The sequence below is a fragment of the Papaver somniferum genome, chromosome 7 (assembly GCF_003573695.1).
Source record: "Papaver somniferum cultivar HN1 chromosome 7, ASM357369v1, whole genome shotgun sequence".
Taxonomy (NCBI): Eukaryota; Viridiplantae; Streptophyta; class Magnoliopsida; order Ranunculales; family Papaveraceae; genus Papaver; species Papaver somniferum.
Window position 1 is genome coordinate 253,624,052 of NC_039364.1, and position 24,947 is coordinate 253,648,998.

A 24,947-nucleotide genomic window follows, 5' to 3' on the forward strand; every position below is an offset into this window, starting at 1 on the left:
ATGAAATTAGTTATGAAATTAGTACCGCTAGATTTATCTCGAAAAGCTACTCGAACGTGCCATTCAGATATTGGACGAAGAAGAATCATCAGATTAGTTTGAAGGGAAAAATAGTGATTTTGCAGTTTAACCCTCTTGGCAGCCCTTATCTTTTGGTTGGGTGCCTTTAGCAATCCGGGTCGGCCTTATCTCTAGCCAAGTCGAGCAGATAAGCTCATTCTCTTTTCTTCTTCATTCTTCTTTTTTCTTCTCTATCCTGTTTCTTCTCTTCTTCTCGTTTCTTCTCCTCTCCTTCTCTGTTACGGTTCGAGAGATGAAATTGAGGATTTAAGTTGTTTGATTGATGCATAAGAAGCTAGATAACTAGATGAATCAAAGAAGGTGGTGTTGTTGTAGTAGTTCAAGTTCTGGAAGAAGAATTGAGATTCAGAAGTTAAGATTTTTGGAGTTAGGGTTTGTGTGGAATTGAGAGGTGATTTGGGTTGCTACTAGATGAAGAATAAAAGGGTCGTAGTTGAATTGGATGTTTGAAGTTGATTCAGTGGCGATTCATTGATGAGAAATTATTAGGGTTCTCTGGAATTTGATTTGGAATCCGATTAAGAGTAAATAAGGAGAAGTTAGAAGATGGATTGAAGTTGGGTTTATCACGAATTAAAATATAAGGTTGAAGAATTGCTTAAGAAATTGCAGAATTGGGGTTCATGTTCTTCCTCAATTTAAGAATTAGGGTTTTGAGGATTGAAGATGACGATGAAGGTTGATGGCTTGTTGATAGTTTTGCCCGGTTAAGGAAGGGGGTTTGGGTATTTCTAGTATGACAGTGACCAATAAGGCTCTTCTCATGAAGTTATGGTGGAGTATTCGTTCTTCAAATAAGAAATGGGCACGTTTCTTATGGGCCAAGTTTACCACACGAACTGAAAGAATTAAACTTTATGGCGTCAGGTCTTCTACTTTGCCGAGAGTTAGGATGGTGCATGATTTGGTGGATAAAAAACTAAAGTTCTTCTCGGTGATGGCAGAAATACCTCCCTGTACTATGATGTATGGTATGGGAATGTTAGTATTGCTGAGAGGCTTGGTGAAAATGACCTTGATAGTTCTGTCAAGGTTAGTAATCTTTTCTTTGATAATGCTTGGCACTTGCAGGGTGAGCACGTTCATAACTTGACTCGTGCTGGAGTTGATCTGAACAATTTGCCGGTTCCTCAAGGTGGGGAGGATTTAAGAGTTTGGATGCCAGAACTGAATGGTAAGTTCTCTGTCAGTTCAACTAAGCAGTTAATCAGAAAAAAGTTTGCAGTTTTGGAGGTGTATGGCCTTTCGTGGAGGAAAGCTATTTATCCTAGTTTAGCTGCTCAAAACTGGAAACTGTATAGAGAAGCTTGTGCAACGCAAGATAAAATAAAGAGTAGATTTAAAGTTAATCTTGCTTAAAAGTGTTATCTCTGCAAGTCGGAGGAGGAATCCCTGGAACATATCCAATGGAGCTGTTTTTTTTGCAGTTCAGGCTTGGGATTGGATCGCAGGTATCTTTTCTTTGCAAACTAATTATGATATGGTCGCTGCGTATAAGTTTGCAAAGGGCATGAGTAGGATTATAAAAGATCTCTGGCTTTTGGCTAACTTAGTTGTTCGTGCTGAGTTGTGGAACTTCAGAAATAATGCGTGTTTTCAAAATCATACAGCTAACTTTCACTTTTTTAAGCAGAGAGTTTTGCATTTGATTCATGAATATTCCATTCGTTTGAAGAGTTGTATGCATAACACAACTTCAGACCTTGATATTCTGAACTACTTTCGTGTGGTTCGTAGAAAGGTGAAGACTTCTCAGCCAATGGAATGTTTTTGGTATCCCCCGAATGATGATGAGTTAGTGATTTGCTGTGACGGTGCGGCAAAAGGCAACCATGGGGTTGCAGGCGCAAGTGCGGTGGTAAAAGATGCGAACTGTAATTTTGTAAGAGCCATGAGTATTGGCTTAGGCAGAACTACAAATTTCCTGGCGGAGCTGTATGGAGTTATTGTGGGCCTGGAGTGGGCTTTGAAGTGGGAGGTCCGTAAAATTGTGGTGAGAACTAATTCAGTTGGAGCTTTAACGGCCCTTTCTACCTCTAATGTTCCTTGGTTCCTCAGCAAAGGTGGAGAGATATTCAAGGAAAATATGATTCAATTCGTTTTGTACATTGTTATCGTGAAGTCAATTTTGCAGCTGATACTATGGCTAATAGAGGTTGTTTGCTAAGAAATGGAGTAGGCATGATATCCAGATGTCTCTTATTTCAGATTTAAGTAGTTTGTAAGTTTTTGGGGTCTTTGGACCTCTTTTCTTGTAAACTCTTTGTAAATATTTGTTATTTATCAATACAATTTGGACTTACCAAAAAAAATTGTTGATAGTTTTGAGATGAGTTGCTCAATTGGGTCAAGGGAATGAGGAATCTGATTTCAATTTGCAGGAGTGGATCTTTGGGAGGTAATTGTTCTTCTTAGATAACTTGGTAACGTTATTTGATTTTGAATTACTGAGTATTGAATTTGTTAATTGAGCTGAGAACTGAGATGAATATGTGTGTATGGAATGGACTTGATATTTTGGGAAATTTGGTTGTAAAGATGTTGTTTGAATGGAAATTGGTGTTGTTTTGTTGGTGGCAGTTAATGTAAGTTACAGATGAGGAAGATGTTGTAAGGTTATGGTGTATGTTGGTGCTTTCTGGAAATGGAGCCACAGATGATGAACATGAAGGAGTTAATGATATTGGTAAGCTATCTAGTAGTGGTTTTGTGGTTGTTGTGGAGATGTAGGGTTGAACTTGCAGAAGGAGATGTAATATGGTGAATTTGATAAATATAGAATGTAAATTAAGGTTGTTTGATTCAGGAATGAGTTTGGGTTGGTGTAGAAACATGGATTGAATTAGTGAGATTACAGGGTTATGATAATGGTGATGTAATAAATGAAGATGATATATAATGTTGTTTGTAAGGTGATGAAGCTGACATGGTTGTATGACAGAAGTGTTGTGACTCTGAAATACTTTGGCTAGGCAGTGGATTGCTTTGGGTTTTGATTGTGCAGGATGTGGTTGTAATGGATTTGAGTTAGGTTATGTTGAAGTGCTTAGAGCTTGGGTTGCAAACTGTGTTGAGGTTGAGTTCTGAGTTAGACCTAGAGGTGGCTGTAGTTGAGTTTGGTGATGATAAGAGTTGCAGTTAGTGGTTGCTGTGAAAAGCTTAGAGCTGCAATTGTAGGTAAGCTGAATCTTGTAATTGCTTTTGTGTTATAAGTTGATTGAAGTAATTATATAAAAGTTTGTTAGAATTCAATGTTAATGAAATAGAGTTGAAATGAAACTATGACAGGGAGGATTAATTGCTCAGTTTGAGTTTAGTTTAGTGTGCTGAGTCTTGTGATGCACCATTGTGGTGCAGTTCAACTTCTGGCCTGTGCAAGGGCCTTGGTTTGTATAACCTGAATCAGTCTTGTAGACTGAGTTAACTCACTGAGTTTCCCTATCTTGACCTGAGTTGAATCGTTGACCGATTTCCGTTTGACTTATTTGACCATTGACCCTGGACCTTGACTTGACGTGGCCTGTTAGTTGACTCTTTGACCGTCAGTGGCCGTTAGTTGACTCAGATGGACCAGGCCTTTAGTTACTGGGCCTGTTTAGAGAACTTAGAATTTGGAATAGTTATCTTATGTAGATGAATTGGACCTCTTATGTAGATGAATTAGTCTTTAGTTCCTTCTGCAAAGTTATAGATATCCATAACACTTATTAAATGGGCTTAAAACCATTAGATAGAACTTGTATGATTCTGGTGTGAGCCATTTTAGCTAGTTTTTTAGACTTCTTGTGTGATTAACAGTTAGTCTATATTAACAATGATCGATTCAAGGATGAACCAGTGGATCGTGGATCTCGAGGTAGGCGAGGCTTGTCATCAAAAGAGGTAGGAATCGATAACGAACTCTCTTGTGTTCATTATTGTTTTACAAATCCATCTTGGTGTTGTGAAATTCATGCATATATTTGTGTGCTTTGTGTGGTATGAGATGTGTGCGACACAATATCAGTATTCTATGGCTAGGGCGATACACCGCAATATTACACGGATAGGGCGATGCACCGCAATATTATTCTTCCTTTATATATTCAGTATTCTATGGCTAGGGCGATACACCGCAGTATTACCTATTCGGTGTGGAATTGGCATCAATATTACTCTTCCCTTATGTGCGGCAACACACATCTCATATATGGATGTTTACTGTTATTTATGGATGTCTTTGAAGAAGTTTTTACTTTGTGTTTTACTGTCTTTCCGTGTATTAACGACTTTCGATAAAACCTGCATTGTCTTCGAATCATATTAATGTTTACTTGAAAGCTAGTTGTTATTCCTACGGGGAACCCCTTTTATGGATGATGTGCTCACCTATTCCCACTTTCAGTTTCAGAGACAGATCAGGGTTGCGCAGTGGAAGCTTTGTGGCGTTGAGTCTTCTGTTATGTTTATTATGTTGTATATTATATTTGCAAACGAAATGACAATTGTATATGTATCATTTGAGAGGAATTCTTATTTATATATTTCTGAGCGGGGTGACACATTTTTGTGTCTAATTTGTCCTCAATGTTCTGTAGTGTTAGTACTCGATTTCGTACTTATTATGGTGTTTTATGTTTTTGTAGATGTTTTTGGAAAAAATAAGCTCTTGCGGCAAAATTGGCTCGAAAAGCGGTGTTTTACACCCCATGGTGAAGTACTAAAGGCACCCCCGAAATGTGTTAAAGGCACCCCAGAAATGCGCTTAAGGAATCCCAGAAAAATTATTATTTACGCCCAAAAATACTATTTGCACCCCAGGGCAAGTGCTAAAGGGACACCCGTACAGGATTAGGGGGAGGACATTTTCTTCCCAAAATTCAAAAATGAAAAAAGGCGGGAAAAATGGCAGCAACAATGGCAGAGTTTTCGATCGGATTTTGGAGGAGTTTTTGTGTGATTCAATCGCTGAAACTTCATGGGTAGTTGTGATATGTCCTAACAAAGCTATTATGGGTGTTTGTTTCGATCGACTTTGGCTGAAAAATCCGTGAGAAGTAAATAGGGCAGCACGTACACGGAAGAAAATATTCACGGGATTACAGCGAGTTAGACGTGTGCTGCTCGTGTTTGGAAGAACCTAACCACTATTTGGAGTGTGAAGAAGTTAAATATGGCAATATGGAAGCTTCAGAACGCGTGAAAATCAATATCAGTGATAAAAATGAAAAGAAAATAACCCGAGTAAATGAAGATTATTTGGAGTTAATGGAGGAGATTCAATGTCGCAATCACGTATAAATATGTTCACAAGGTATCATAGAAGGGGTGTCGAGAGTCTAGGGGCCGAGGAGAGCCAGAGAAGAAGAAATTCGAGTTTTCCCAAACTCGGTTTCTGATGCTGATGATGATGATGAATATGAGGAACACGAAGAACAGACTCGCCAGGACAGTCGTTTTCAAAAAGTGAGAACGACACACAGACGTGGGTCGTAGAGATACTGCATCTGTGTCCATTACTATTTATCGTTTATTCTGTGACACCTTTTGTGCGTCGCAGATTACAGTTTCACACCATTTTCTCTTTTTCTCTCCATTGTAAACACCATTTGAGCTATAAATAATTTGAGCGTGTTTTCATCATGATGAGCTAAACCCAACGCTGGGACGACGGAGGAAACCAAGATTCATCATGCGGTAAATTCATTTAATTCTTTATTTGACTATTTGCATTGAATTAAAATTAAAAAAAAAAAATTTCTTCATTAATTGTCATTTCGTTTGATGGTTTATGCTTAGGATTAATTCTTTTGATATGCCATGCTTAAAATTTACAATTAATATTTTAAGAATCTATCTTAGTCAAAGAAATAGAGTCAAAATACTTGTTGAATGAGCTATAATGGTTTAGAATAAATAGGTGAATCGCATGAATTTGAATATTTGGTGGAATCCTAGTCACATTACCTCCGCCCCACTTTGTTAACATTATTTGTATATTTATTGTTATTAAATTTAAAAATTAAACCTTCACAAGTCTTGAACGAACTTTACTACTACAACAACTTTTGAAAAACAATCAAATTTTTGGCGCCGATGCCGGGGAGACCTTGGGTATCAAAGCTACTCTCAGCTTCCCTCGTCTCAATTCAACTTACTTAAACTCGGATTGATTCCAGAGAGGTTTGCTCAGATTGTAACGAATTCCTTTTCGAAAGATTAGAAGCTGGTCTAGAAACAATCTAAGTGGAGCCATCATGCTTTTTGTTTGCTAGAAATATTTAGGTTTGCTTTGGTGGAGTCAGCCTGCTGTGTGTTTGCTTAGAACCCCCCTTCCTTTAGGAATTTTTTTTTTCTAGTGTATGCCCGAAAGGGCTTGGAAAAGAAATACTTTTGGCCGTTTGATTAGTGGCGAGCCTAGAAGTTCTTCTTGTGAAAGCGGGGAGCTCGAAGACTCTTCTTTTGAGAGCCCTATTTTTGGAAACTTTAGTTTTGAGAATCTGTCTCTTCGTGAGGAAAGTACCCCTAGTACTTCTGTTGTGCCAGTGATGGCAACTTTGAAAGATTACATGTTCCCTACTAGGTCTACCCGAGCCTCTTGCATTAAATTGCCAGCTATTACGGTTAATTTCGAGATAAAACCTAGTATTCTTCAGATGATCCCTATATTCTTAGGGAAAGATGATGAGAACCCTTATTTTCATATTAGGGACTTTGAAGAAATTTGCGGGACAATTAGAATAAAAGACCTTACTGATGAAGTCTTGAAACTTAAGATGTTTCCCTTTTCCTTGAGAGATAAAGCCAAGACCTGGCTGAACAACCTACCATCCGAATCCATTGAAACATGGCAGGAACTTGTTGCTGCTTTCTATATGAAATTCTACCCTAAGCATAAAACTGCAGCTGTTAGGAAGAAAATTAGTTCCAGTGTGCAACAAGAGGGAGAGTCTCTTTATAGGTTTTTAGAGAGATTCAATGATCTCCTATCCCAGTGCCCTCACCATGGATTTGATAAGATGAAACTAGTAGAAATTGTTTATGATGGTTTAGACTATTCGACCAAAACCATGGTCGAGTCTATGTGCGCTGGTGAGTTCACTAGTAAACATGCCGATGATGCTTTTACCTTCTTAGGAGTTATTTCTGAAAAATCCCAATAGTGAGAGTCTTGTGTTGAACCCCCTAAAAGACTCTTGGTCAATAGAAGTAGCACCAATGTGGTAGATACAAGTTTCGGGTCAGATGCTAAGTTTGCTGCTTTGTCTAGAAGGTTAGAAGCTTTGGAATTGAATCATCCTAAACATAGGTCTCTTGTTGAAACCGATGATAGGATTAGAGCCTCTCAAGTCTCTAGTTGTGGAGTAGAACCCAATAACTCGTTTTGGGAAGGTCATGTTAGTGAAGAGCAAGCCCATGATGTCTATAACAATGCTAGGTTCGAGAACCGTCAGAAGTTTGACCCATACTCAGAGACCTACAACCCTGGTTGGAGAAACCATCCTAATTTTTCTTGGTCCAAGGGCCAGAATCAAGGTCAACCTAGTAATACTCAGCCTCCCCCAGGTTTTGGTTATACTCAGAACCCTTCAGGTCAAACCCAGTTTCAGAACACTTCTGAGAAAAAGATCTCTACCTTAGAAGAAGCTCTTACTATGTTAGTAAAGAACCATGATATGTTATCAGCTAACCACCTTAGCTTTCAACAAGAAACCATGTAGAACCATAAGGATAATTCCCAGACTCTTGCTAAATTAGAACTTCAAGTCGGCCAAATAGCTAAGTATTTAAGTGAGAGAGAAGAAGGTAAGTTTCCTAGTCAAACTCAATCCAATCCTAGGGGGTCCATCAAATATCTTTAGTTGGTGAGGAATCATCAAACCATGTGAACTCGATAAAAACCCTCAGGAGCGGTAAAACAGTAGACAATAAGGTAGCCATGCCTAGTGAACATATTGTAGTTCCACCCTCTACTTCCCGAGAGGAACCCATAACTGAGGAAACTGAAACAATTTCTAAGGAGTCCCAAGAAATTTCTGATAGGACTATCTTTGTGCCTAGAGCCCCATATCCTCAGTTGTTAACCCCAACAAAGAAGGAGTCAACTTTCAACGAGATAATGGAAATATTTAAGCAGGTGAACATCAACATTCCTTTATTAGAAGCAATTAGGCAGATGCCTGCTTATGCCAAATTCCTTAAAGATATTTGTACAAGAAAGCGTAAGCTTAATGTTCATAAGAAAGCTTTTTTAGCTGATCAAGTAAGTTCAATTCTTCTAAACCAAACACCCCATAAGTATAAGGACCCTGGATGCCCTACCATATCTTGTGCAATTGGTAACCACACTGTCGATAAGGCATCACTTGACTTAGGATATAGTGTTAACTTACTCCCGTATCATGTATACACCCAGCTAGGTCTTGGTAAGTTGAAACCGACCAAAATGACACTACAATTAGCTGATAGGTCTGTCAAAGTCCCTCGTGGTGTCATAGAGGATGTTCTGATTGAGGTTGATAAGTTTATTTATCCAGTGGATTTTGCTGTTTTAGACACACAGCCAGTTCAGGACCCAAGTGCTCAAATCCCGGTGATTTTAGGTCGCCCATTTTTAGCCACAGCTAACGCTGTCATCAACTGTAGAACCGGACTTATGAACATATCCTTTGGTAATATGACCACTGAACTAAATGTCTTTAATGTTACTAGACAACCTTTTGAGAATGATGAATTAGAAGAAGTGAATATGATTAGCACTTTAGTTCAGGATTTATTTCAGGATAATTGGCATGATACTCTATTGGGAGATTCTTTAGATGAATTTGAGGAAACCATTCTCTTAGACCAGATGTGTGATCAATCTGTAGAAGAATATCTTGAGTATTTTAAAGATTCTATGGACCCAGAAATTCAGGCAATAGTTTTAGGTCTGTCTGAGAGTAATGACGACCCTAAGTTTGGGGGTAGAGAACTAGAAGAATCTCTTGAATATTTTAAGGACTCTGAAGATCCGGAAATTCAAGCAATAGTTAGAGGTTTGTCTTTGAGTAATGAAAACCCTAAGTTTGGGGGTAGTGATGGTTCTTGTGATTGTCACGTATCCCTAATTAGAGTCCCTAACTTGGGACTCGAGCCTTGTGTGTCGGAGATATTACTTGAGTCTATTCAGACTCCGCTACCCAATCCTCCTGATGTTGTCCAGGAGGTAACCCAGGTATTAGAGACCCTTTTTTCAGATGAATCTATTTTTCGAGACACACATATGAAGTTCAATTACGCGCCGCAGATAAACCCAGTTGTCTTGACAGAAATCTTAGATGAGGACGTGCTCCTTCTTTCATTTTTATGAACCAGTGCAGTTGTCTCATATTGGTGTCAGCTCTATTTGGTCTTATGGACCCACAATTGTTTCGACTATTAATATATGACTTTGGAACGTGATAATCCTTTTTGAGGTATTTGAAGTCTGGCTGAAGACTTTAAACTTAGCACTTCTTGGGAGGTAACCCATACTCTCGCAACACGGTAATATCTTAACTCTTTTGCTTCAAATGGTAACAGTTTCTCCTTGTTCATGCTTTTAAATTTATCTTTAGAACATTGAGGACAATGTTAGATTTAAGTTTGGGGGTATGGAAGAACTTTTTAGTTGCACTTTTGAAACTTCTACCGTCACATGGCATCCGGTTAGCTAAGATTACGTACTGTTTCTCACCGAAATTATAGAAATTGGAATGCTTGGGATAACAACCTTTTGAGACATTAGAGAAAAAGACATTGAGATCCTTGAAATTCAGGAGAGAACTTGTTCCTTTTATAGGGTAACCGTGATGGACCTAACCATACATGATGGAAAGGCAAGTAGGTCAGGAAATGCCAGAAAGACAAAGCAACCTCACAATGTAGTCTTAGTTACTGGATTGCGACTCTCTCTCAGTAGAAACTTATCATCATCAACAAGCGGAGCGACATCAAAAATCTATGAAGAAAGTTGAAGACGTTTTAGGTTTAGAAGCAACAATAGAAAAGAATTATTCAAAAATCAAAGTTGAAGTTATAAGAACAAATGATATAAGTTGTTAGAATCCATGATACCAAGACATCACAAGTTGCGAAGATCCAAGTTTTGAAAGTCCTTCTCTCATGACCATGTAAATTGTTGTCTTGTAATCTTTGTTTCCAAAAAAAAAAATGAAAAAAAAATCATCGTTACGTTTTGTTCAATAAGGCCAAAGGGAAGTAGAAATTTATAAGTCAAGGAAGAAATCGAAGAGAAGAGTTAATTTTCAAGGTTCTATGAGGTTCGATAGTTTATCATCAACAATTTAAGACCAAAGAAGACGTTGTTTCTACTGAGCACTATGAGAGAGTTGAAGAAAGATACATTTGGTTGCTTTGTTAGTCCACTTTCAATCTGGCACAAGATCTTTCTAGCACTGGTTTAACTCATCACACGTAATTAGTCCAGTTGTGTAGCAGATGTCCCTCTCATCTTTATCTCTCTCCTAATCTTATCCAGCTGTAAAGCAGCGGACGCATCTTACAATGTTTATCTAGCTGTGTAGCGGATATCTCTTTATCTAGCAGTGTTGCGGATGTGTCTCCCATTTTCTTCAGTCAGCTTTAGAGCTGACACCTTTAATTTCTATGGCATTCTAGTTACTTGGAGATAGGTTGAGAATATGTATGTCCTCATAGCTCTTTGGATACTTGTAACCAATTAGAAGTAATGGTTTTGTGGGTACACCTTTGGTAAACCCTCCCGAGATTAACTCGGTTTTATTTTTTATTAGTTTTGCTCGAGGACTAGCAAATAATAAGTTTGGGGGTATTTGATAGACACATTTTTGTGTCTAATTTGTCCTCAATGTTCTGTATTATTAGTACTCGATTTCGTACTTATTATGGTGTTTTGTGTTTTTGTAGATGTTTTTGGAAAAATAAGCTCTTGCGACAAAATTGGCTCGAAAAGGGGTGTTATACACCCCATGGTGAAGTACTAAAGGCACCCCCGAAATGTGTTAAAGGCACCCCCGAAATGCGCTGAAGGAATCCCAGAAAAATTACTATTTACGCCCAAAAATACTATTTGCACCCCAGGGCAAGTGCTAAAGGGACACCCATACAGGATTAGGGGGAGGACATTTTCTTCCCAAAATTCAAAAATGAAAAAAGGCGGGAAAAATGGCAGCAACAATGGCAGAGTTTTCGATCGGATTTTGGAGGAGTTTTTGTGTGATTCAATCGCTGAAACTTCATGGGTAGTTGTGATATGTCCTAACAAAGCTATTATGGGTGTTTGTTTCGATCGACTTTGGCTGAAAAATCCGTGAGAAGTAAATAGGGCAGCACGTACACGGAAGAAAATATTCACGAGATTACAGCGAGTTAGACGTGTGTTGCTCGTGTTTGGAAGAACCTAACCACTATTTGGAGTGTGAAGAAGTTAAATATGGCAATATGGAAGCTTCAGAACGCGTGAAAATCAATATCAGTGATAAAAATGAAAAGAAAATAACCCGAGTAAATGAAGATTATTTGGAGTTAATGGAGGAGATTCAATGTCACAATCACGTATAAATATGTTCACAAGGTATCATAGAAGGGGAGTCGAGAGTTAATGGAGGAGATTCAATGCATCTGTGACCATTACTATTTATAGTTTATTCTGTGACGCCTTTTGTGCGTCGCAGATTACAGTTTCACACCATTTTCTCTTTTTCTCTCCATTGTAAACACCATTTGAGCTATAAATAAATATTTTGAGCGTGTTTTCATCATGATGAGCTAAACCCAACGCTGGGACGACGGAGGAAACCAAGACTCATCATGCGGTAAATTCATTTAATTCTTCATTTGACTATTTGCATTAAATTAAAATTAAAAAAAAAAATTCTTAATTAATTATCATTTCGTTTGATGGTTTATGCTTAGGATTAATTCTTTTGATATGCCATGCTTAAGATTTACAATTAATATTTTAAGAATCTATCTTAGGCAAAGAAATAGAGTCAAAATACTTGTTGAATGAGCTATAATGGTTTAGAATAAATAGGTGAATCGCATGAATTTGAATATTTGGTGGAATCCTAGTCCCAGTACCTCTCGCCCACTTTGTTAACATTATTTGTATATTTATTGTTATTAAATTTAAAAATCGAACCTTCACAAGTCTTGAACGAACTTTACTACTACAACAACTTTTGAAAAACAATCAAGGTTAGTTTTTGGGTTAAGCTTTATAGCAGATTTCTTAATTGAATGTTTAAGTAAATGATTTAGATTCTTAGTGTCTCTTTATTTAGTTAATCTCTTGGATTAGTCAGCTGCTAGCTTTGGGGGCGCTACATACCTGCACTATTCATGGCCGCCATTAACCATATTTTGAAAAAAAATTACAAAATTACTGAACACATAATAGAAATTAAAAAAATATGAAGTAAAATCACCTGGGGTGTCATTTATTCCTTCTCCTTTTATTTACTCGCCAAATAGGGTGTTCCTCCCAATCTCTTTCGGACCGGCTATAAAACTAGAATGATTAGTACTTTCATTATCAATCTGGATCATTTTTATATGGTTCTAATAACAAAAAGAAGGACGGTTCGAGTTATTTTTGATAAACACAATTCTTCGAATCAAGGATAAGTTAAGAAGATCCGGATTTTTCCCACAATGGAAATATTCAAGCTGTGGAGAATTGTATGCAATGAAATCCAAAGCAATATATACTATTTCAGAATAAAGGGTAACCAGTAATTTATTTTTCCAACATAACACCCCTTAGCATAATTTTTAGCTGGAGTTAGTAGGTTTAAGCGCAAAGTATGTTTTCATGTAGCGCAAACTATTTGTAAAATTTCAGTGCCTTAGCTCTTAAGTGGTTGAGCCTCCTTATCTGAAGCCTCTTTGATCCTCAGCATGAAACTTGATAGATTCCAGTTCGGTTCCAAAGATAAACCGGCACCGATTGAAGCTCACCACCGATAAAACGTGGTACATCATCCAAACGTCAGTTATTAATAGTATTGTACACCTCTTCTGAAGTGGGTGTATATATATTAACGTGCATACTAATCATGGTTTTCATTAAATAAACCAAATTAGTAGTGTCTAATAATCACACTTGCACAAATTGTGAGGGTATATTAGTCATCAAGCACGACGACAGAGGGAATTCAAAAGAGAGAAAAAAAATCAGTTCCCGCCTTTTTCAAATCTTTTCTATTTTGGCGCTAGAATGACAGCTGCTTTTAAAACACTCCGCCAAAATACAAATCTCCGGCAGGCAGAGAGTGGTAGGCGCAGTAGGACAGATTAGGTGGCGCAAAAATCTTTAATCTCTCCTGGCTAATTTCCTTTGGATTCCTCAAAAAAAAAAAAAAAAAAAAAAAAGAAAAAAGAAAAAAAAGGCATGTGTTTATTTTAAAAAACTAAAGAACATTGGATACCATTACTGACTACTTATATCATGTCATACATTAAATTCAAACCCTAATTTTTTTTGAGAGCCTCTCTCTTCTTCAGGATCTCAGATGATGTTGTTGTACTTGGAATTTATTCTGAATCCAACCCACATACTTATAGTCAGTTTTAACATTTGTTTGCTCTGTAAAGAAATTTGTATCTTATTTAAGCCCTACATACTGTCCTTGGCATTCTGTTCTTATGTCCCCTCAATCTGAACTTACTATTTTCATAAGTTGTATGTACGTTGCTTTGGATAGACCACTTTTTTGTTTGCAAGTTCGTCTTTGAAAATTGGAAGTGTTTTTCTACTTTGATCAACTTCTTATACTTCTTACAATATGTAGTTACCTTGGCTTGAGCCTTGAACTCAAGGATGTCTTCAGTCATTGTCCTACAAAATTTAGCACCAACCGAGAAAGTTGATTGATTTTGCAATAATTGACCTTAATTTGGAATCCTTGTCCACACTCTAACAGGAAAGAATAAGGTCATAATTCAAAATAGGTATGACGCCGTGATTTGAATAGTTTATTCTTGATTTGAGATTCCGTTAAGGAAACTTCAAGAAATTAGAAATCTGAATCCTAATTTTTGTGCTACAACTACTCTGCCAGCTTATAAAAAGTATTCTTAATAAGAGTGTACCAGAAAAAAAAATGTGGTGCAAAAATTGAAGCTTCTTCAATTTTAGTGATTCTTGATGCCAAATGAAATCTGACCCGTATGTCTGGCATACTTGAAGACTTGAATACAAGTTAACTGGTGAGAGTTGCAACAATAATTGGCAGTATATGACTCTGAATCTCTCTGATCCCTAGAAATGTTTATTTATTGAGAACCTAGATGCTAAGTGCTCTTAACTTAAACTAGCTCAAGTAACATGGTATCTTTTCTACTCTATGTATAAACTGGAGAGGAAAAGGAAGTTGTTTGATAGAACTCGGCGACGGAGAGCAAAAGTGACTCGGCGACGGAATCGGTGCTTGACTCGAAATTTTTTCTTCATCATTTTCTTGATTTTTGTTCAACCAAGCATTAATTTCAGGTGATTTTGTTGAATCTTACATCATTCATCATGGTTACTGAAATTAATTTGTCTTAAATCAGGTGTTTTATTTCGAAAAATGGAATCTAAGAAAAAATCTGAGTCTGATAATAATTCATCAGTTGAAGGTATGAAAATTCCTTCGATTGAATTACCTGATGAATTATTTGAGAAAATTTTAGATCCATGGCGTTTTTCTTTAATTGGTAGATTAAATTTACAGAAGATTAAATTTGTTGATGCTGCAATAATTCTTAGAAATCAATGGAAATTAATTTGAGATTGTAAGCTAATTCCATTAGGTAGAGGTTTCTTTACCATCAAATTGGATAATATTACAGATCGTAACTACATCAAGTCTCAGGTATGGGAAGTTACAGATCAAATTTTGAAGATTAGAAATTGGGTGTATAACTTTCGGCCTATCAGTCAAAGAACTTCTAAGGCGTTTGTTTGGGTGAGATTTCCAGGTTTAGGTCTTGAATTCTAGAGTGAATCAATTTTATTCAAAATTTGTGAAGAAATAGGAACTCCAATTAAAATTGATGAAGCAACAGCTAAATGTGATGTTGGATATTATGCAAATGTATTGGTTGAGGTGGATTTTGCTTCTTCAGTTCCAAATAAAGTATGGATTGGAACTAAATATGGGGGTTTTTTTCAAGAGATTTCCATTCCATATTGTCCAAAATACTGCAGCTTCTGCAAAATGGTAGGTCACTTTATCACAGAATGTAGAGTTGAAAAAGAAAAAAGGAATGAAACTACTCCACAACAACCTAAGAGCTCCTCAAAAAGTCCTTTGCAGCCTAATTCAAGTTCAATAAACACTCTGAATACTTTATCTTCAGTAAGTGTTCCTAGATCATTGCCCTTTGATATTTGTGATACATCAGCAGAAGACAATGAAAGCTCAGTTATCCATACAATTCATGCTACTCCAACAGTTCCAGCTCATCAAATTATTCACACTGCTAATACTGGAAGATTCAGTCCTCTTGAATGTGTTCAAGAAAATGTTCTTGAAGATATTGTGGTTAATGAAGATAAAAAAGATGATGTTGTAGAAACTCCTCAAATCAAATTTGTAAATGGAAAGACATGAACTATCTCTGATGAAACTGTTAAGGTTACATCATGGTCTAAAGTGGTTGAAAATCAAGTGATTAATCCTACTTATATTACTTCCACTTCTCAACATTATCCAGGTGCAGTTAAAGGTGGTAATCCAATTGTTACAAATAAGAAACATAATCTCAGACAAAATCAAGGTAAGGGAGGTACCAAAAATCCTCCATCACCAAGATGAAGATCATATATTGGAATATTCGGAGCCTAAGAAGACCTAGGGCTCAGAATAAACTAAGGTCTTTGGTGAATCAATTTAACCCATCTCTAGTTTGGGTTGCAGAACCAAAAATTTCTTGTAATACTTCTTTTTGCAGTCAATTAAATCTCTCTGGAATGAAAAGTATGGTGATACACAATTCAACCTCAACTACAAAAGGTAATTTATGGTTATTTTGGAATGCTTCTCTATCTACTCCTCAAGTTATTTCAATGTCTAGCCAAATGGTAACAGTCAGTATTGGTGAAGTATTAATCTCTGGTGTTCATGCTCATGTTAAAAAAAGTCATAGGAAGTTTCTCTGGTCTGAGATGGAAATTATTAGTCAGATACAAAAACCATGGGTTGTTGTAGGTGATTTCAATGCTATAATTTCACCTGAAGAAAAATTTGGTGGTAAAGCTCCTAACAGAAGTTCAATGATGGATTTTCTTCATTGCCTGAATGAATGCAACTTAATTCAAGCTCCTAGCACAGGACAACAATACACCTGGTCCAATTGTCAACAAGGTACAAAAACAATCCTATGTGTCTTAGATAGAGCTGTTTTCAATTCTTTGTGGTTACAAAAATATGGTGATTGGGGATATAAGGTTGGATTAAGGATAATTTCAGATCATGCTCCTTTATTATGTGGTTGTGCAAGTATACCAAGACCAAAAAATGTTCCCTGGAATTTTCAGAAAATGTGGATTGATCATCCATTATTCTTAAGTGAAGTGAAGAAAGTATGGACTGAGAATATTATTGGAGATCCATCATTTATTTTCTTGCAGAAGCTAAAGAATTTAAAAAAGGTTCTAAATGAGTGGAATTGGAGTATTTTTGGTAACATTAATACAAAAATTAAAGAGGCAGAAGTGAAGGTTCAAAAAGCAATGGAGCTATCTGATCAAAATCCCTTAAATGAAGATCTCTTAGCCAACTTAGTAGCAGCTCAAAATGAATACGCAACAAGAGAAGTTCAAGCAAATACTCTTATGAGACTTAAATCCAGAGCAAAATGGATTAAAGATGGTTCTGCAAACACTGCATACTTCCATGCTAGAATGAAGATTAGACAAGCAAGAAATACAATCAGTGAACTAGAAGATGCAGATGGAAATATTATTAGTGATCAATCTCAAATTGCAAACATTTTAGTCAAATATTTTCAACAAAAATTTGAAGCTCAAAATGTGGATGTTTCTGAAGAATTGCTGGATGTTATTCCTTCAGTTATTACAAATGAAGATCAAGAAATGTTGGACTCCATTCCCACCACAGAAGAAATCAAGAAAATTGTTTTTGAAATGAACTCAGATAGTGCACCTGGTCCAGATGGATTTCCTGGATCATTTTATAAAAGTTGTTGGGATATAATTCAGTTGGATTTAAAAGATGCCATACAATTCTGTTGGAGAAGAAGGTTTATCCCCAAGGGCCTAAATTCAAATTTCCTAAACCTCATTCCTAAATGTGCAGGTGCTAAGAAACCAAGTCAATACAGACCAATTGGATTGAGTAATGTATTATTCAAAATTTTCACAAAGATAATTTCTGTCAGAATGAATGGACTCATGGAGAAGTTAATTTCATCACAACAGGCTGCTTATGTTAAAGGGAGAAGCATTCAAGAACAAATACTTCTAGCTTCAGAGATGGTTAATGAAATGAGGAAAAAGAGAAGAGGTGGTAATGTGGCTTTGAAACTGGACATATCTCAGGCTTATGATTCTGTAAGTTGGACTTTTCTTCTTAAAGTTATGCGCAAATATGGATTTTCTTCATCTTGGTGTAATTGGTTGTTAAGCATTTTTGAATCTGCAAAATTATCAGTAATGATCAATGGAGGACCATGTGGTTTTTTCTCAATGCATAGGGGTCTTAAGCAGGGCGATCCATTATCCCCTATCTTATTTATTTTGATGGAGGATGTATTGAGTAGGAATATCACAAATTTGGTTAATACAGGGCAAATAACTCCAATGGTAGTCAGGAATGGAATATACCCAACTCACTTATTTTTTGCTGATGATGTTTTCTTATTCTGCAATGGAGCTAAGAAGACTTTGCTTTGTCTATTCAAGCTGATTGAAAAATATCAACATAGCTCTGGTCAGATGATTAACAAAGCCAAAAGCAACTGTTTTATTGATGGCACCAATTCAGTCAGAAAGCACCAAATTAGCAGTATAATTGGTATGGATATATCTTGTTTTCCAGATAAGTATCTTGGTATCATTCTAGCTCCAGGAAGGGTAACTACAGAAATGGTCTGGCCAATGGTACTTATGCTTCAGAGTAAACTTGCAACTTGGAAAGGAAAATTACTATCCTTTCATGATAGACTGATTCTTGTTAAAACAGTGTTGTGCAGTTACCCTCTTTACAATATGGCAGTTTACAAATGGCCATCTTCTGTTATTAAGATCTGTGAAAAACTAATAAGAAACTTTCTATGGTCAGGTGATGGTGAGATTAGAAAGTACAAAACTTTATCTTGGAAGAAGATCTGTGTGCCATACAATGAAGGTGGCTTGGGTATTAGAAGGCTAGAAGTATTTAACAAAATTTTGCTAATGAAAATGATGTGGAAATTGATATACTCATCAGATGAATGGGCTCTGTTTTTTACAGCTAAGTTCAAAGATAAATATGGTATATGGTTTTCAAAATGGAAATTATCATATGTAAGAGCAGGTCTGCAATGGGCTTGGCTTACTTTACAAGAAGACATCTCTTGGAAGGTTGGTAATGGAGCTAACATCTCTGTGTGGTTTGATAACTGGTATGGATCATCCCCACTAATCAATGAAATTGGTTACACAGAATTTATCCATAACAATATGCAATTAAAAGTTCAGAACTTAATCAGGAATAACCAATGGAATATACATCCTCAGTTGCAGCATTTGTTACAGTATGATAATTTGCCTCAGATCCACAGTGGAAGTGATTTCATAATATGGAACCTACATACAAGTGGTATGTTCAATAATGCAAAGGAAGTGGAGAAAATAAGACACAAGGAAGACAAGGTAGAATGGTCTTCTTATATATGGAGAAAATCCTTGCATCCAACTATTGCCAGCAACATTTGGAAACTTCTGCAGGGAGTTTATGTGAATGATGACATGAAAAGAAAGCAGGGATATGAAATGCCTTCTAGGTGTTGTATCTGCAAATCAGAACAGGATTTTATGGAGCATACACTGTGGCTTTGTGAATTCAGTGTTCAGGTTTGGAATTAGATTAGCAATATGTTTCAATTTCCCAGGCCATACTCTTTTTCAGATGTTTTCTCTGCAGCAAAACAACACAGTCCTTTCATTGATGAAGTATGGACTGTTTCTTCTTGTACTGTCATTAAGGAACTATGGTTTCAAAGAAACAGGATTTTCTTTGAAGGTGGTGATGTTAACTTTCATGGCTTCAAGCACAGGATAATGAAGACAGTCAAAGAACATGGAGTTAGAATAAGAGGAGTTAGATGGAATAACAACTATGAAAATCAAATTCTTAGTTACCTTAAAATTGATTCTTAAATTTCATTTTCTTTGTAATTTTTTTTGCTATGTTATTTGTGTTATAGTACCTTTTGTAACCTTTTAGTTTGTCAATAATAAATAGAAAGGGTGATTCAGCAAAAAAAAAAATGTATAAACTGGAGAAAAATAAGAGTGACCCAGGCCATTATAATAGTCACTATACATACATGAATAACATAATCCAAAAAGAAAGAAAAACACTAGTTGTTAATGCCAATCAGTGATCTCATTCTTACATGGGTTGGTTGATTCAAGTAGTGGTCCAATACAAAATCTTTTCTTCCCACTTAGGATTCTAATCAAATCTTCTGTTTCTCTTTAACTTTTCTTAATCAAACTTTGATAAAAATAAAAGAATAAAAAAGATGTACATCATGGTTTTAAGACTAAAGAGGCTTTAAAGACTCGTCTAAATTTATCAGCTTTGTGGTTCATCTGTGCAAAACAAACATATCTAACATTAGCATATTTCATCTAAGAGATCTCAAAAACAGGATTTAATTACGCACTACAAAACTCAGCTACTAGTTTCATACAAGTTTGTTAACTTTACATACAACACTCTAAAATCATAAAAAGATGCAAAATAAGAAAAGATAACAAAACAATCAAATCACTATACTAAAACTCTTGCAAGTTCCAACATAGAAAGCCTTAAACTATGTTCTAAGAAGGAAAAAAAATCAAAAATTGGATAAAAAAATAGATTCCAACTCTGGAGGAAAGAAATTCATAGCCTTATTATTAGAGTGAAACTTCAATGAAGGTCTTCGCTTTCTTGGAGCTGGTGGACATAATAATCTCTCAGAATTAATTTTTGCCTCAACTGATGTTGTAGTTGTAGCTGAACACCCTTGCTCTTCGTCATCACCATCCTCAATCTTCTTATTTGTATTAATTGCTTTCAATGGAGTTCTAACTAGTATTCCAGCCACTACCCATTTCTTATTTCCTTCAGCTTCTTTTCCCTCTGCTAGTACCCGAGACTTCATGCTTAAACCCATCTCTAGAAACAAAGTAAGAAAATGAAATTCCTTAAAGAAAATAAACCGGAACCCAAGTGAAATGAAGATGAGAAGAGTAAACTGGAGCGTAAACAAAAGATGAGTTTATGAAAAATTAGAGGAAAAATCAAAATGTTTTTGGTTGAGAAATGGAGGGAAAGAAAGGAGAAGCTGGAGAAGAAGAGAGTCAAAGCTTTTTATAAACGGAGAACTTTTGTGAAGTGAAAAGAGTTAAGTGGGTGAGTTAAAAGAAAGTGGCGGTGCGTGTGTGAATCCGTGTCAACTGAATCTGCTGTACACACTATAGAGAGAGTTCTAGCAGGGAGTGAGGGTAGAGAATCGTGCTAGTCTAAGAGACTATCTCCCCTTTTAATACCAATAAGAGAATAACAAAGCATTAGCCTTCATAACCGTTAGATTACCCTTAGATTAATTATTATCCATTAGATTTACGAATATTTCAAAAAAGATTCCTGTCACAAAAAAATTCAAGTCACAAAATTCTGCATTTACGAAAATGCCATTTTTATAAAAATAAAGAGAAATATTTAAGAGAAATTGGGTCAATTGCCCAAATATTTTTAAAACATGGTCTAATGGACTGAGTAAAAATTAGTATGGGTGAAATGGACACCAAAAAAATAGCAAGAATGAATCTGGATTCATTCTGTCTTAAACTTAAAAAGTAGCGAGGGTGAAACTGGATGCATATGATGTAAATTAAAAATAAGAAAAAGTATTTCAAAATGGGTAGGATGAAACTGTTTACATCCTGGATATTTTTACATTCTCTTCCATATAAACAGTATCAAATTTTACATATCTTTTTCACCCAAGAATTGTCGTTATTGGGTTAATTGACCAATTTTGTGAATATTTAAAAACTCCATATCTTCCAAACCGTATGTCGGATTTTTGTGAACTTTATATATTTGAAAAACCCATTGAATCATCTACGCAATGAGCATAAATAACAATACCAAATTTTTGTTTTTCAATTTTTTTTATGCCTCTCCAAATTTTTGTATGTTTTCCCTTTAAAAGATAGACATGCCTTAAGCTGGGTTGGGTAATGCTTTTATTTTTCCAAAAGCACTTTCAAAACCCATATATGTCAATGAATTTTGAAATTAGTGTTTAGTAAAAAAAAATTTAAGCGCTTTTTGTCCAAAGCACTTCCCAAATTTCTCAACTTTTAAAAGCTGGGGAGGAGGAGCTTTTAAAAGCTACAAAAGCATAAGATTTGGTCTCACCTAAATTTACTGCTAGATTTATCATTTTTATCCCTACTTTATTTTATAAATGGCAAAAGTTACCCTTAAATTTATATATAATCAATTTTTTATTTGTTATATTTCACCACGTATATCTATAAAAACCTTAACTTATAAGGATTCGTACAAAGTTTGGTAACCGAGCAACAAGCTGGGCACCAACTCCTTTATGAATGACAACACCCAATTTATGAAAAATAAAACTGCCTAGACCACTACTCGGCATCATTACAAACTAAACAGTTCTTCAGACGCTTGAATAAACAAACAGTATCCTCACTAAGCTTCCCCAAGGTAGTGAAAGCTAAAACACTCAAATATTTTATTCTTTAAACATTATTATATTTTATTGTCAAACAATTTTATATACAATTTCATTTAATTTGTCAATAATAAAAATAAAAATAAATTTTACATAATCAATTTATTTTAGTTTGAATTTTTGTTTGAAAATTATATATATAATATATCAAAAAGTGGTTATTAAATAAAATATTTTTTAACAATGATAATAATAATGATAATTACTAAATTTGATATTATATATATTTATATTTAATAGTAAAAAATTAATTATTTTTAAACCCAATAAAATTAAATAAAACTATTTTCAGAGAAATGACAATTTTTGTTATTTGCTATAAGCCTGCAACAATAATGATTGAATCCGATATTTTACCAAACACACTTTGATTTCTTAATCAACTTTAACTTTAATTAATTTTGTACCAAATGTCTAACTGTTTTTTTTTCACAGCACAGCAAGCACAGCAGAAAAGTGCTTTTACAAAAACCACAACAATACCAAACTAAGCCTTAAGAATGAATTAAACAAATTATACCTTAAAAAAAATTGAAAAAATATGTAAAGAACATTGATTCAAAAGTATACAAACAATGATCAATTTCGGATAAAAAAAATATAACATATGATGTCAAAGCACCACCAAATTGTTTGCAAAGTAGAAAAAAATAGTATTGCCGACGTGCAACGCACGTGCTCACTACTTGTTCCCATTAACCCCACACAACGTTCGTTCACGTTAGGCGCCTCGCGTGTTACTCCCGACTTACTCACACTCTGAGTTGGTACTATGAGCTGGCTTGGTGATTTGGATATATGTATTCGACGTATCAGTTTAAGTGAGGGTACATTATTTATATGTCCCTACTTTTGACACTCAATAAATATATCCTTATACAACAATAAATATGTCCCTACTTTTTAATAACCTTATCCATTTAGAATTATATTACCTTAATACCCTCACCCCTATAATATTTTTCTTTATTTCAAAATGGAACAACTGTATTCCTCTACCACTTCAGCACCACCACTAGCACCACCACCACCAACATTCAACTACCATTCCACCATCACCGTTCAACAACCACCACCTATCAACCGCCACCACCACTAATATTCCACCACCACTCCTTCACCACCACCAGTCCTCCACCACCACTAGTCCGTCGCCGCCACCCACTAGTCCTCCGTCGCCACCACCACCGCCACCATCGCCGCCGCCGCTGGTTCAGATATTTTTGTATCATCAACAGTAGTTCATCCAAATAAAAATAGAACCAACAGTAGAAGTTGATCCAATTTAGGGGATCAACAACGGTAGTTGATCCAAAAAAAAAGAATCAACAGTAGGAGTTGATCCATGTCAATGGAGTGAACTTGGCGTGAGTCGAACACGAGTCAGTCATGCTACCATTGCACCACAAGTTCAACATTGGAAGAAATTTACATGATTTAAACTACAAGCATGATTATACTTATCCACGGAAATATTGCCAACAATAGGAGTTGAAAGGATCAACAACAGTAGTCAATCCCATAAAAAATTGGGTCAACAACAGAAGTTGATCCCATAAATGGGATCAACAACTCCAGTTAATCCCATAAAAAATTGGGTCCACAACAGGAGTTGATCCCGTAAATGGGATGAACAACAGGAGTTGATCTCGTAAAAACATATAAACAACAACAATTGATCATCACCTGTAGCGTCATAAACAACAACAACTTCAAGACCAAACTCTCCATCTGAAGCTAAACACAAATCTGACTCCAAAACCCTCTGTAATCTTCTCATCTCCTATAGAAACCATCAAAACCCATCTATAATCAGTCAACATCATCTTCTCAGTTTCTAATCTAGTACCTCCACCAATAGCAGCACCCATCCTTGTTGCTATGTCAAGTTGATTGGTATTAAAGATTATATCTACCTATTTTCAAAATTGATTTTCAAACCATCTCATTTATTTTCCAGATCTGAAAAATTAAAAACATAATCATAAATCTGAATCTCAACTCTAAAAGATGAAATCGAAAACCAGAAAAATAAACCGATCTCCGAATCTGGTTTCGAAAATCAATTTTTACCCTACGAAGATGAAGAAAAATTATAATAAGTTAAAAATCAGTTGATACAAAACATATTAACGATAATAGATCTGTTGATAGTGGTGGCGGAGGTAACGAAGGTGTTGGTGCTGGTTTTGGTAGAGGCAGTCGAGATGAAGATGGTGGCGGGGGTGATGCAGATGGTGGTGGGAGGAAAGATGGAGTGTTTTTCTATTTTGTAGGTTTTGTAAATTAAAGAAGAAGGAACGATGATGGAAGGGTAAAAGAGGAGTCATAGTATTTATGTTTTTATTTTTTAAATTTCAATTTTGCCATCAGGGATATTTGTGAAGTCTGTTAGGGATATTTGTGAAGGCCCATCAGAAGGAGGGACAATAATTCAATTTCCACTTTAAGTGAGAGAAACAAATATAAAAGTTTTCTTTACTTTACCAACCCCTATGAGATTCCTTTTCTTCCTTACTTCTTCTCTTGTTTCACTGCTCAAATTCAAATCCAAGGATAACAGATCTTTAGGCTAAGTTCTCAACTGAGTCAGTCAGTTGATGACCAAGTTAATAGCTCTGGTCTTTAAGCTAAGTTCTCGTTCCTTTAGATGAAGTTGTTAGTCAGTTTTTGATTCAGCTTAAAACTCTGTAACAGCTAAGCACCATCTCTTTAATATTAATAAGACTCAAATCTCCACAGGTTAGGTGTGGAAGATATTCACCTAAACTCTGAGTTCTAAGTTGGTATCATCCATTCGATCCAACCCACGCTCAACCTATCTTCTCAATAGAAGCAAATACAAATCAACTTCGTCAAGTCCAGATCCACCACCTAGTTAGCCTAAAACT

At 35.8% G+C, this 24,947-nt stretch overlaps 2 protein-coding genes across 2 annotated transcripts; one reads left to right on the top strand and one right to left on the bottom strand.

The window, feature by feature from the left end:
* The first annotated feature begins 242 nt into the window (after window positions 1-242).
* Window positions 243-3,360, top strand: LOC113300149. Its single transcript, XM_026549346.1, has 2 exons — window positions 243-1,532; window positions 1,715-3,360. Exons 1-2 carry the CDS (start codon window positions 1,488-1,490, stop codon window positions 2,246-2,248), a joined length of 579 nt encoding a protein of 192 aa, XP_026405131.1. The 5' UTR covers window positions 243-1,487; the 3' UTR covers window positions 2,249-3,360.
* Window positions 3,361-20,139: 16,779 nt separating this feature from the next.
* Window positions 20,140-20,460, bottom strand: LOC113296363 (cyclin-dependent protein kinase inhibitor SMR6-like). Its single transcript, XM_026544671.1, has one exon. It carries the CDS (start codon window positions 20,458-20,460, stop codon window positions 20,140-20,142), a length of 321 nt encoding a protein of 106 aa, XP_026400456.1.
* Window positions 20,461-24,947: the final 4,487 nt, after the last annotated feature.

Excerpts from the sequence above, each read along its gene's own strand:
- LOC113300149 (XM_026549346.1), top strand. The coding sequence starts at position 1,488 with ATGGAGCTGTTTTTTTTGCAGTTCAGGCTTGGGATTGGATCGCAG. Across the intron at positions 1,533-1,714 it reads GGCTTGGGATTGGATCGCAG|AGAGTTTTGCATTTGATTCA; the intron begins GTATCTTTTCTT and ends TTTTTTAAGCAG.
- LOC113296363 (XM_026544671.1), bottom strand. The coding sequence starts at position 20,460 with ATGGGTTTAAGCATGAAGTCTCGGGTACTAGCAGAGGGAAAAGAAGCT.